This window comes from Saccostrea cucullata, unplaced genomic scaffold, assembly GCF_032062105.1.
Source record: "Saccostrea cucullata isolate Sc308-1 unplaced genomic scaffold, CSIRO_AGI_Scuc_v1 ctg10086, whole genome shotgun sequence".
Lineage (NCBI taxonomy): Eukaryota > Metazoa > Mollusca > Bivalvia > Ostreida > Ostreidae > Saccostrea > Saccostrea cuccullata.
In genome coordinates, this window is record NW_026926154.1 from 1 (window position 1) to 14,880 (window position 14,880).

At 34.6% G+C, this 14,880-nt stretch overlaps 1 protein-coding gene across 1 annotated transcript; it reads left to right on the forward strand.

Moving 5' to 3' along the window:
• Positions 1–3,163: 3,163 nt before the first annotated feature.
• LOC134270957 (uncharacterized) lies at positions 3,164–5,712 on the forward strand. Its single transcript, XM_062753223.1, has 5 exons — positions 3,164–3,300; positions 3,587–3,660; positions 4,185–4,296; positions 4,653–4,708; positions 5,685–5,712. Exons 1-5 carry the CDS (start codon positions 3,178–3,180, stop codon positions 5,710–5,712), a joined length of 393 nt encoding a protein of 130 aa, XP_062609207.1. The 5' UTR covers positions 3,164–3,177.
• Positions 5,713–14,880: the final 9,168 nt, after the last annotated feature.

The following is a 14,880-nucleotide window of genomic DNA, read 5'->3' on the forward strand; positions in this document are numbered from 1 at the left end:
GACAAGAGAATCGTAGCTACAAAAAATATTTACGCAAAGCAAAGAAGAGCAACACTGGAGGTAGATAAATGCGTTAGTAATATTACATTTAAATTAAGATTTTTCCAAAAATAACCATAAAATGAAGGTACATATTGCCAAAGTTTTCAATAATAATTTTATTTATTGCACAATATGACTTTAATTTAAATTATAATCAGAACTTATTTAAAACAATTTCCGCTTAGGTGTGAAACACAATTAAACGGATTTTAATTTCTTTATTGACAGTTATTGTATAAAGCAGCTCAGGATAATGTTAGTGACCTGATCACATGTGCAACTGCACGTCGTTATGATTTCCCCAGGTAAATACATACTAAACGATGAACTACAGTCCCTATAATGAAAAAAAAATCGATTATTGATATGTTTTTTGACAATCGCCCAGCATTTAAATATAAAATTAGCCTTCAAACTGATGATAATTAAAGAAGAGTTAAATGAATCTCATAAAAGATTAAATTTAAATTTCAAAAAGTTGTAGAGTTGAAAAAAAATGTGAAAGTGTGTATGACAACCTTATACCATTTGTATATAATTTAATTTCACTTATATCAAGCAATTTCATTGGCTGAATCATTCAGAGGAACATATAATAGTTTGTATAACATAACTTGCCTACGTCACAATGAGTTACGTCAAAAACGTATTACTCCGCTTGACGTTACTTTTAAAATAATGCTCAATTTGAAGCCTTATTCTGGAGGAAAAATTGTCTTATTGTCTATACTGAAATTAAATTATAAGGAATGAAGCTAATTTCAACTTATGTTATACCATATAACAAAACTTGGGGCAGTTTACGCTTTTTAGGTCACCTGAGTAAACTCAGGTGACCTATTGCTATCTGTTTTCGTCTGTCGTCGTGCGTCGTGCGTTGTGCGTCGTGCGTTGTGCGTTAACATTTGAACATTTTCAGCTTCTTCTCTGCAACCACTGAACCAATTTCAACCAAATTTGGCCTGAAGCATCTATGGGTGAAGGGGAACAAAAATTGTGAATTTCATGATCCCTGCCCCCCTGGGGCCTGAGGGGTGGGGCCAAAACCACTAAAATTAATGCAATCTTTAAAAATCTTCTTCTTTACTCCTGGACATCAAGCAGTCAAACTGTTTGCATGATTGTAATCAGCAATGAGTCCTCTACCAAAATTATGAAATTCATGGCCCTGGGGTCAGGGGTTCTAGTGCTAGGGCGGGGCTAAATAAGTAGGTAGTGAAAATGCATTATTACTTTGAAAATCTTCTTCTCTGCTCCTGGGTATTAAATAAACCAACTAAGCACATAGTTATGATGAGCAAGAGTGCCGCTACTAAAATTGTGAATTTTATGGCCCCAGGGTCAGGGGTTCTGGTGTTTAGGGCGGGGCTCTATTGATTATATAGTGAAAATACATGAATTCTTTGAAAATCTTCTCTGCTCCTGGGTATTAAATAAACTAAGTGCATAGTTATGATGAGCAAGAGTGCCTCTACCAAAATTGTGAATTTTATAACCCCAGGGTCAGGGGTTCTGGTGTTAGGGCGGGGCTCTATAGATTATATAGTGAAAATACATGAATTCTTTGAAAATCTTCTTCTCTGCTCCTGGGTATTAAATAAACCAACTAAGTACAAAGTTATGATGAGCAAGAGTGCCTCTACCAAAGTTGTGAATTTGTTTGGCCCCAGGGTCAGGGGTTCTGGTGTTAGGGCGGGGCTCTATTGATTATATAGTGAAAATACATGAATTCTTTGAAAATCTTCTTTTCTGCTCCTGGGTATTAAATAAACTAAGTGCATAGTTATGATGAGCAAGAGTGCCTCTACCAAAATTGTGAATTTTATAACCCCAGGGTCAGGGGTTCTGGTGTTAAGGTGGGGCTCTATTGATTATATAGTGAAAATACATGAATTCTTTGAAAATCATCTTTTCTTCTCCTGAATATTAAATAAACTAACTAAGTGCATAGTTATGATGAGCAAAAGTGCCTCAGCCAAAATAATGAATTTTATGGCCCCAGGGTCAGGGGTTCTGGTGTTAGGGTGGGACGTATTGATTATATAGTGATCGAAAATACATGTACATGAATTCTTTGAAAATCTTCTTCTCTGCTCCTAGGAATTAAATAAACTAACTAAGTACATAGTTATAATAAGCAAGAATGCCTCTTCCAAAATTGTGAATTTTATAGCCCCAGGGTCAGGGGTTCTAGTGTTAGGGCGGGGCTCTATTGATTACATAGCGAAAATACATTAAATCTTTGAAAATTTTCTTCTCTGCTCCAGGGTATTAAGCAGATGAACTACCTATATAGTTATGCTGGACAAGGGGCCATATCTTCCAGAATTGTGAATTTCAAGGCCCCAGGGTCAGGGGTACCATAGAAGGGGGGGCTGTACTTATATACTGAAAATGAATGAATGATTTTAAATCTGCTCCTTGGTATTAATCAAATATCAAGGCCTAAGAGTCAGGGGTTCATGTGTGGTAGAAGCACTACTGATTATTGCTGAATATTACTGATTAGTTGAAATGCATTTTTTGTTCCCTTACCCTGCATATGGGTATTAAGTAAACAAACTAAGCAACTGCTAAGTGTATTGTTATGATGATCAATGGTGCCTCTTTCAAAATTGTGAATGCCATAGCATCTGGCTTAAAACATGAATCAAATTCAATCACTGTAAAGTTGTTGCATAATGCTCAGGTGACCTATAAGGCCCATGGGCCTCTTGTTTATAAACCGCTCCGCTTCGCGGTTTATAAAGCGTAAACTGCCCCAAGTTATGTTATATCGTATAACATAAGTTGAAATTAGCTTCATTCCTTAAATATTACAAAATGATAAACCCATAAAGTATTAAATTAAAAAAAAATCTAAATGAGTATATATTAAAAAGGGTTATATGTAAAGATTAAAAAAAATTCTTTCAGTTTATTTAGTTCAAACGAGGGACAGTTCGTAACAACTTCCCCGCTCCGATCTGCAAATGATGACGTACGACAGAGGGCCTACCAAGAATGAAAATACACGAGGTATCTATTTTAAAATAGAAGAAAAATTAATGTCAAATAATATTTTATATTATGATTTGTATACTGTACTCACACATGTTCACCCACAATGACTTTTAATTTCTTTAGATTAAAAATATGACAGCCTCCGAAATTGAACAATTCTTCCTTAATTTTCCGGCCACTCGTGCAAAGTTTGAGGACGCAAGAATCTTGGCCACACAGGAGTACTATGAAAACGAGAAGAAAATGACTCAAAAAGTATTAGAAAATTAATTGTAGCTTTATACACCCTTATATTATTCTAAAGATCTACTCTACATTGAAACTTGATACCATAAACACAGCTGTATTTCTTTTTTCTAATTTCAAATCCTCATAACTACTTAGTAGATATTCTTAATAATGCATCAGGATATATATCAATTTCATAAAGACACTGTATGTTTGAAAGACGCAGGATAAAATAAATATATTATAATTAATATTTTAAGAAACATTTTCATCATCGATAGTAGATTACATTTCTTTTATTTTTCATTGACAGTTGTTGTACAAAGCAGCAAAAGAAACTGTATATGACCTTATAAGCCAGGCCACTCATAACTGTGATCTTGCTGGGTATGTACTCAAAGTAAATTAAAGGGACTTGTCTCTTGCAAGATGTGGAATCTATTTTCATTAATTATTCCAGATTAAGATTTGTTCCCATCAATGATACGGATCAATTCAATGTTCACTATGATAACGATAGGGTTCACATAAAAAAAAATTAACAATTTGAAGAAAGTTCAAGTGAAATTTGAAAGAAAAAAAGTTTTTATAGATTGTTGTCATTTATAATTTTTGTCTAGGCCATATTTAAAATAATGTTTGGCATTGTTTGCTTTCCCTCTGCCGACTTAGGGTGAAAATAATTGGTCGGTAGGTAGGTGGTAAAATCTTTTTTTTCTCAGAAAATTTCAACATAATATGTAGAATGAGAAATTTCAGGAATAAAAAGAAGAAAAAAATATCTTAATTCCAGGTGGTTGAAAAAAGTTTTGAGTCGGATCATTTTAGTCAGTCGGTCGGGAGACGGCAACCAATTTTTTTTTAAATTTAAGATGGTCCTAAATATTCACTGAATAATTTCCTGTTTGCAGACCAGTTAAAATAGAGGTGGATAAACCTACCTTAATAAGATCTGAGGAATATACCACCAGACTGAAAGCAGTCATAGAAAAGACAAAGGCTGAGAAGTTGGCAATGCAAAAGGTATTATGGATTGATTGATTGATTGTCTGTTGTTTAACGTCCCTCTCGAGAATTTTTTATTCATATGGAGACGCCTCCACTTGCCGGTGGAGAGCTACAAATTTTGTCATATACTAGAACTTATACTAGTGCCATTGAACTGTGAGGGATCTTTTTCGTGCCAGCAATTTCTGCGACATGGGACTTCGGTTAATTGTCTAATTCGAAGGACCGGTCTCCACGTCCAACAATGGGATTTTATAGTTAAATAGAATAATATATAGTGTACATTTTGTAACTGCTTTTTAAAGTGCAACGTAACTACTTCATGATTTTCTGTTATAAAAAATATTAAAATGTGTTACTTTCTTGTTTAGATTATGTACAACACAGCTTCGGAAGTCGTTCAAGATTTGTTCACAGGTGCAGCAAGGTTTGTTTGGATTTTGTACCTGAATTGATAATTGATAGTTTTACTGATCAAAACAGAAAACCGATGCAAAAATCTAGTCCTTTCGTTTGATTGCCCCATCTCTTGTTTGTAGCTTAAAGACCTTGTCAGAAACAGATGTAAGCAACGAATTGGTAGGTACTTATAATAAACTATTTTTTGCACATGAAACTCAAAAAACTAAAAATAAATAAATAATACTGCTCTTTGTATAGGTTACATCATAGAAGCCGAGTAGTATTGATTATATCGTTTTCATGGGGCGTGGAAATCGAGGGCGTGGAGCGCCCGAGATTTCCACGCCCCATGAAAACGATATAACCAATAGTACGAGGCATCTATGATGTAAGCAACTTGTCGCATGTCTGATGACCTAAATTTCATTGAGAGTGTCAAAATTCAATAATAAAAAAAAAATCATTTCAAGCTAGCTCTCCAACATGTCGAACGTTCTTAGTGAATTTGACTTTGAGTTTTTAACTGAGTTTGAAAATTTTGACAATTTATTTTTAAGCCAGGCATTCGACATATATGAAATCACAGAAACAAATAGCAAGGAGTTTAACGATAAAAAGTTTGGAGATTTTACCGTAACTTTCGAATTTTCAAAATGGATTAATCTTTTGAACGACTGGGAACTTTCAACCGAGTTAAATACATGTATTTTAATTTAGTTAAAGGCTAAGAAATAGCTAAACATGTTCATTTTTCTGTGGTTATGAACTTGTGAAATAAAATCAGTTTTTTTTTCTCATGACCTGATTTCCACCTCCTGCAGTGATATATGAAGGGGCGTGGAAAGTATTATCGCATATGTGATATGGGATATATCACCACAGAAAGATCAAAGAAAATCACCGCAGATATGCGACAATAAAGGACATCAGATTGCTGCTTGAAACAAAAGAAAAAAAAAACTAATGTCTGAAGTGATGTGAATAATTTTTGTCACTTCCAGGAGGAGGACGGTCAAGTACCAAAAGTGAAAGTGAAAGTGGGAGGTTGGCGACGATTCCTATGTTGCATCAAAGCAAACAAACAACAGGTAACGATAAATCCTTATTTTATTCCAATGTTTTCCTTTTGTTTTATTCTGGTATCTGAACAATGATATTGTATTTTATAAAACCTATTTATATAAACGTTTGACTCTATATAATTTATTTTTTACAGAAGAAAGAAAAAAAAGAGAAGCGAAAATTTCTATTCAGACTGCGCCGTTTGTTCAGCCGCCGCTGAATTGTGCGATAATTGTGCTCATCAAAAATATGAGAAGAAAAGCGTTCTATTGGTGAAAAGACAATACACATGATTTGGACAGTTCACTTAATTATCATAGTTATCATATAAGGAAAAGAAAGATGTTAGGTTTCTGAATAGAATATATATTTTCTGTTCTTGCATTGTGTGTTTATGAATTATGAGTTTGAGGAAAATGTTTTCCACAACAGTGTCTCATTTTATGATGAATTTCTGCCTGAACATAAATCAACATATAAGTAAAACGAGTTCAGTTTTATCATTTACCTTTCCATACCCCTTCTTCACAACCTCACACACACCCTTTCACACCCTCGCACACATGCGCATACTTAAATACCCGAGAGAGAGAGAACACTGTTTCTTTCCAGTTTTATATTTTTTTTCTGAATGTAAAAAGCGAAACAGGGATTTGTACCTCGCAAACTCACACTCGGATATTGGATTAATTGTTTATTATACTCTGAAATTATGTGTCTCTTAATTTGATTTATTACAAAATGGCATCTGGAGATCTTTCCATATTTTCTTTATAAAAACGTACGTTTTAATAAATCCATACCTAGCAGTAATTCGTTAACGAACCAGAGGAATTCACTCAATAAACGTGTTATCTGTTATAGATCCATGTAAAAATTTGATCGTTGCAAAATTGCATATAAATTTCGTTGAGCATTAATCATTTTTTTTTTAAATATATCAATACTTGAAATTTGCATAAAAATTAATATCAACTATCTTGCCCATAACGTTGTTTTAGTTTTAAAATGATTAAATGAAATCTTCATTTGGACATAATCAGCCTTGCTGTTCGATTAAAAAGATCAGCAATGGATATATTTTTTGAAACGTTGTATTTTATTGAAGCAGAGTGCAGTATGGTGCAATTACGTATTTTTGAATTTTAAAATGCACCATTACCATTGAATAAGAAATAACATTCCCTCGTATCCACCCTTCCAAAACATTCTATAGATGCAATGTTTCCCTTTGATTGATTGAATGTTGATAAATTTGCATAATGTAATTTTTGGTACAAAGTTCGATAGCTCAAACTACGTCCTGTTATATAACGCAGACAAAACGATCTTTCCTCTCTTCATTAGTAGTAAGTGGGGGAAGATAACTCTTGCGACTTCGACTAAACGTTTTACTTGACGTCAAATATGACGTTAAAAAAGCATCGTCGTTGTCAAGTAATTTTTTAACATTTTCATCTTCTTCTCAAGAACCACTGGGTCAATTTCAATCACACTTGCCACAAAGTATACTTGGTCGAAGTGATTCACCATTGTTTAAATAAAGGACCAAGCCCTCTTCGAAGGGGAGATAATTATAATTAGTGAAAAATAATAGCATTTAAAAAATTTCTCAAGAACCACTGAGCCAGTAAAGATGAAATTCATGCGGAATCATCCTTAGGTTGTATGGATTCAAGTTTGTTCAAATAATAACCCCGGGGTAGGGTGGAGCACAATGACCTATCAAAGTTTGACATAGGAATACATGTACAGTACATAGGAAAAATATTTAAAAATCTTCTTCTAACAAACCAGTCGCCCGCGTGGCGCAGTACTAGAGCGCCTGCTCTATATCTATAGTCGCGAAGTAAGAAGTTGATCCTTAGGTCGCTGGTTCGAATCCTACTGTGGGACGTGGTGACTATAATCTTTCGGATGAGATGATATAAACCCGAGGTCCCGTGTTGCAGCAGGTGCTGACACGAAAAAGATTCCTCCCTGCGCAATGGTCCTGAGTGCCGGGTAAAGGACAAAATTTGCAGTTCTCCACCGGCAAGTGGTGGCGTCTCCAAATGAGTGGCAAATAGTTAAATAGCATATTTAATCTATCTCAAGAACCATTGGGACAGGAAAGATGAAAGTTGTGTGGAATCATCCCCAGTTAGTTTAGATTTAAGTTTATTGGAACCTTGACCCCTGGGGGGAGGGGAGGGCAACCGTAGCCGATCAATGTAGGAAAAATATTTTTCTCAAGAACCACTGGACCAAGAAAGATGAAATTCATGTGAAAACATCTTCATGTGGTGTATGAGCATGTTTTTTTCAACTTATGATTCAAGGGGGTAGGGTGGGGCCACAATGGCTGATCAATGTTTCACATTGGGATAAATTTGGAAATTATCTTTAAAAATCTTCTATACAAGCACTGCAAAGCTATCATTGGTCTTATTTATATGGATAAGGTAGTGTAGATTCAAGGTTGTTTAAATCAGGACCACAGGAGTGGGGATGTAATGGGGGTTCAAAGTTTTAAATGGAAATATATAGAAGGATATGGAGATAACGAACAGCATTCAATAACAAAGTCCATAAAACAATACAAAATAGGAGCAGAGCAAACACGGACCTCCGAAACATCAGAGGTGGGATCAGGTGCCTCGCAGGAGTAAGCATCCCCTGCCGTGTGCTCCTTGTCATGATCGGGAAATAACGGAAAAATCCGTCGTCAATTCAGTGTATAAATAATGGACTAAAAATTAGTATGAAAAATGTCAGTCAGCATTTGTCTCAATGATAAATTGTATTTGCTGACAAGGTCATTGTATCGACCATAGAATTTACGAAATGATGACTTTAAACAAGACTGTTGATATTCTTGTTTCATCAGCTTCCTTGTTAATAATTTATCTCGTTTAAGAAATTGTTCATACGTTGAGCATGCTCTTGCATATCAAATCAACTGAGATATAATATACACTCCGTATCCAGGTGATGAAGGTATATTGCTGCATAAGTTTGGGAAGTTGACGATAGAAAAGGTAAAGTCATCACGTTTTTCATATAGCTTGGTTGTTAGATTACCATTAATGTCCTTTTCAAGTTTAAATATCCAAGTATTAAACAGATGTGTCAGACTGTGTGGTATCTTTTATCTCAAGCTCACCAGGATATATCGTATACATGCTTCTTCTCAAGAATAGCAAAGCCATGATTGGTAATATTTATATGGAAGCATCCTCTGTTTGTGTAGATTCAAGTTTCATTTATTTCAATCATAATCTCCGGGCTAGGGCGAGGCCACAATGGGGGTTCAAAGTTTTACAAAGAAATATGGAAGAAATCTTTGAAGAATTTTCTTTCAAAATGGCAAAGCCATGATATATCAGGAAGCACCCTACAATAGGGGATCAAATTCAAAGTATTATATGGGAACAAATGTTAGAAAAAAGCTAAAACTTTCTCATGAACAACAGTTATGTTTTATTTATATTGAGACAGCCCCGAGTAGTATAAAATTCACCACCTCCCTCTGTAAACTTTTCAAAACTGAGCTGATTTGCGCTTTTCCTATCCGATGTGCTCAAGTGAGCGATGTAACCCATGGATTTCTTGTTGTGTAAAGCTTCCATATTGAAACTACCTATTAATATTCAATAGACAGGGAAGTTCTATCTGTTATTTGGAGACTCCTTTACATTAAAATGCACTTGTCCAATAGCACAAGTGTCCAACAATATTCACTTGTACATAATTTTTTTTTTCACTGGTATCAGAAAACCGGACTAAAGTCGAGCCCAAGAAGGCCACCTTGGCCTCGTTTTGGAAATCTGATGGCTGAACATTTTCATATTTTGCTTGAATCATACCTTTCACACTTTGAATAGCTTAAAGCATAAATCTTGATTAGTTGTACATCTTTGAAGTGAAGGTTTACAACAATGAACTTGGTCACTTTTGCCTCTTTTAAGACTTTTTGAAAAACTTTTATGTGGTCAAATTGTCAAATTGCGTTCACGTCATCTCTTACACGTTACTAGATTTAGGACTCTATATAGCCTGATTAAAGTCTGAAACTCAACGTCTCCCCCAGGACAGGATAGGGTCACAGAATGTAATAATAATAATAATATAGTAGAAAAATCTGTTGATGAAATATAGATGGGCAGTTTTACCTTAGATGAGCATTGTGACCCATCGGTATCTTTTTTCATAACAGTGTATAGAAGGAGAAAAAAAATCTACCGATGAAGAACAGCAGGGTCAAATTGACTCAGTTGAGCGTTGTGGCCCGTGGGCCTCTTTTAAAAAAAAAAACTGACATTCTGTTCTCTTTGTTTGAGGGTCTGACTTAAAAGCACATAGCTTTATTCATTGTCTGGGGAGAATTTCAATAGAATCCCAAAAGCCCTTTGGTTTGCAAAAATGCATACATGTACATGAAATATATACAAATGTATATCAATTTAGTGACACCTGAATACACCTAGATCAAATCTAATTCTTCGTATTATGATGTGTTAATGCATGTACACCTGTTTGTTTACTGTGCATATCGGTAGTTTAATGTCCAAATCATTTCACAGTGTATAGCTACCTTAACTTTACCTCAAATCTAGGTCATAGATAGGCAACATTCAACAAACATGGCTACCAGTAAACCACGATATCCACTAGGCTCTCCTCAAGAGCATATTGAAATGTGTAAAACCCATGATTCTCTTATTGACATGACATGTGAAGATTGTGATGAATTTATTTGTGCTAAGTGTGCGAAAACAAATCACAGGGATCACGAATGGAGCACTATACCCACGGCAGCCACCCATAGGAGGAGAGGTCTGCTTAATTTTTTGAGGAAGATCAAGGAAGAGGACCTGCATAGGATTGATGAAAAGAAAAAGAAGATGTCAAAACAGATTACAGAAAATAAAGAAGTGTATGACTCTGAGATTAAAAAGCTACAGAAACATTTTAATGAGATAATGACCAGGCTGTCAGAAATGAGGGAAAATAATGAACAAAGATTGGGGAAAAAATTGGAGGAAAAAAATAAAAAGTTGAAAAGAGTGATATCTGAGTTAGACAAAAAGAAGAAAGAAATTGCAGAGACGGTTAAGTTCATGGAAGACAACAACAGCACAATGTCAGATTTCGGCTTCATTGACAATCACAGAGAACTGACACAACTGTTGTCTGGCCTGGATGTTGATATTAACAAATTTAAACATTCAGTGAGGTACTATAAAGGAGAAATCAGTGATGAGATTTTGAAGAATATAATGGGAAAAACTTCGGATTTAAATGAAAACAGTTTGACTGAAACAAGCTCATTTCAATATGGAGATACACGAATGCTTTTATTGAGGGCACTGTGTGAAGATCAATGTTACATAAGAAACGTAGATTCAGATTACACTGAACAAGTAACCAAAGAAGGTGAGATAAAACACAGATATTCTATTAGTCCTTATGAATTGTATGTGACTCATCCTGGTGATATATATTGTACTGACGCGGATAACAAGTCTATCAGCTGTCTAAAACCATCAGGATCTCTCACAACAATCAATAGTACAGAACCACTGGAACCATTAGGTCTCTGTCAGTCAGTGGACGGTGGACTTCTGGTTACATTGAGAGACAATGAATCAGACTATTTCGTATTAGAGTCACAGAGCAGACGTCTGGTGAGGCACATCACAATCACGGGTGACGTCATTCATGACTATGAATACCAGGAGGACGGTCACACTAGACTGTTTACATTGCCAGTCAAAGTTACACAGAACAGTAACAGTGATATCTGTGTTGTGAACCGTACAAGTAACACTACAGGTCATCTAGTGATTATTTCTAGTTCTGGTCATTTGAAGTCTGCCTACTGTGGGCAAAACCTGGCAGAGGACTTTTATCCAACCTGTGTAGACTGTGACTCCCTTTGTAATATCCTTGTCACTGACTTAGATAACAAACGAATCCATCTGCTGAGTCCTGACGGGGAATTTTTGAAGTTCTTACTGACAGAGAATGAGGCCAATCGTCCAATCAGAATATCCCTATACAAGTCATCACTTTGGGTGGGTTACTATGAGGGACTTGTCAAAGTGTTTCAATACAGTCTCAAGTATACATGAATCAGGATTAAAATCATAATAGATGGCTTAAAAGAAACAATTATTAAATCTTATATATGTATCTTTTGATATGCTGAGTCTGCTTATTTTGCAATCAATGCTTACAATATATTACTCAGAATATATTTTAATGCATTTTGTTTTATCATTGTTTAAGCATTTAAAAAAAATTGCTTTATGTAATGATTGATATTTTACTGATTTTTCAACATCTAATGAAAATTTACAATGTATGTATTTTCCAACATTTAATGCACTGCAGTATTATTCAGTGTATGTGTCCCAGGGCATTCTGGAGGATCTTAGATTAAGTAAAGTGGGGGTTGGGGAATTAAAAAAAAAACATTTTCCTTATTTTTTATAGATAAGATTATAGATTATTCGAAATTACAAACATTTTTTTTTTTTTTATAAAAATTCAGATTGACTCCCCACCCCACCCGTCTTCTCAAATTCAAATCAATTTTTTATGTGTTACTTACTATAATCTTTAAAATACGGCTACTGTTGCTTTTATTTGTAACTCGAAAATAGGAATTTCATGTAAAAAAGATATTTATGTAAGAAGGTATATTTATGCTTTATTTAATACTTTTTCATGATTTTACTTGATAGACACAACTAATTTTAACAAAAATTACCACGAATTTGCTGTGATATAATTATTAAATATTGCATTAATAAATTGCACTGTACTTACATTTAATTCAGTGTTGATATTTTGTCATAAGACAATACCTTTCAATTTCTAGTTCATATGCAGTTTTCATGGGAAAATATTGGGTTTGTATGAAAGTAAGGAATAAGTTAACCCAGGTTATATTTTGGAGACAGAGAATTCTAATTTACTCCTTTTTACCCGATCCGAAGGTTCAATTGAGTGTTTCTGATCAAAATTTGTCTGTTGTCTGTCTCCGTTGTCGTAATTTTTTTTTTTCACATTTTCATCTTCTTCTCAAGAACTACTGAGCCAAAACAACCAAACTTGCCACAAAGTATCCTTGGGTGAAGGGGATTCAAGTTTGTTGAAGTGAAGGGTCACGCCCTATTTCAAGAGGAGATGATAATGAATTAGTGATAATTAATGACATCTTTTAAAATCTTCTCAAGAACAAATGGACGAGAAAAGATGAAAGTCATGCGAAATCATCCTCAGGTAGTGTAGATTCAAATTTGTTCAAATCATGATAGCCAGGGTAGAGTGGTGCAACAATGGGGGATCAAAACTTAGCATAGAAATACATTATGATAGCAAATTCTTCTTCTCAAGAACAGCAAATCGATGATTGGTCATATTTATTCCCAGGGTTTAGGGTGGACGATCAAAGTTTTAAATAGAAGTATACATGTATGTATATGGAAAATATCTTCTCAAGAACAGCAAAGCTATGCTGGTCATATTTATATGGAATCATCCTCAAGTTATGTAGATTCAAGTTTGTTAAAATCATTAACCCCCGGGGATAGGATGGGGCCAAGCTGGATGATCAAACTTTTACATAGCAATATATAGGGAAAATGTCTTAAAAATCTTCTCCTCAAGAACAGCAAAATCATGGTTGGTCATATTTATATAAAAGCATCCTCAGATACATCGTACGCTAGCCAAGGGTTTCTAATACGCTACTCTCCGCATATGCCCTTGGCAATCAGTGTTTAAAAGTTGGGATTTTTCTCAAATTGTAATTGGAGTTGATCGACATTGATCGACCAATCAGCAATATTTTTGGTAAATGACGATACCTGCGTTCTGGACATATTTTGACTGTTGAATTTCAGGAATGAAAAACTTAACAACAATCACATGCTATTCTATGAATAGATATGGTTTCATTCAAAATTTCATATGTGCAAAATATGGATTAGAATCTATACTGAATCGTTATCTATTTCTGTTGATGACGCAATTTGTGCGAACCTGTTCAAAATTTAATATCATGTGACGGAAACAATCCTGTCTTTTTACACCACCGTATGCCAAGGGATTATGAGGAGAGTGACGTATCAGAAACCTTTGGCTAGCAAAGATGCCTCAAATAGAGTATGTCCAAGTTTGTTCTAATCACGACCCCCAGGGATAGGGTAGGGCCACATTATGAACATTCAGTCTTGTAACAAAAAAGTAAAAAAAAAAAAATACCCCTATGTAAGCATTCTCAGTTAATGTAGATTCAATTGTGATTAAATTACTCTCCCTTTCCCTTTTAGGGATAGATTGGAACCACTTATATGAATTTCAGCTTTTCAGTACTAAACTAGTTGCTTTTTTCTAGCCAATACTTAGGTGAGCGATGTGACCTCTGAGCCTCTTGTTTGTGATTCATTACTTTTTCCAGTCGCAGAATATGCTGTATAACGTTTTGTTCCTGTTTGTGACGTCACAATCTGAAAAAAAATCACTATGTAGATCACTTGTGACAAAAAAAATGATTGTCTCAGTCGTACACGTTCAACGAACGACTGTTAAAGTTATTACCCGGTATATTTATATCTTGGAAATACTTTTGCAGTAGCGTATAATAATTTGTATACAGTTAATTAAGCAAAAGACTTCGTAGAAATCTAATCAATGATTGGATTGATCGTTTTAGTGAAGGAATGGAGATAGTTAAAAATGATATTTGTTCTGTTGCCCAGTGAAAGCAAATTTGGGAAGAAGTGTGTTTTTAAGTGAGCAATTTGTTATGAACGACCTCAAATTTACAGTTTAAAAAAAGTTGAATATCATAAAAATAATACAATTATTAAATAGCTAAGATATCTTTTACTTTGGATTTCAAGCATGTTAGATATGATGAATAGGAAGCACCCATTCTCTATCCAACCTGAATAAACGACACTCCTAAGACAGAGGATTTGAGGTTTGATGCTCATTTTGGGAAAGGATATTCTTATGAACCTATTCTGTTGCCGAGATTTGACCATTTCTGACTGAAACGGAAATTGGTTTTTGTGATTTAGTTTCGTTAAAACGTTAGACCTAGGTTTTCGTCTAATTTCTTAAACACTAAAAAATATT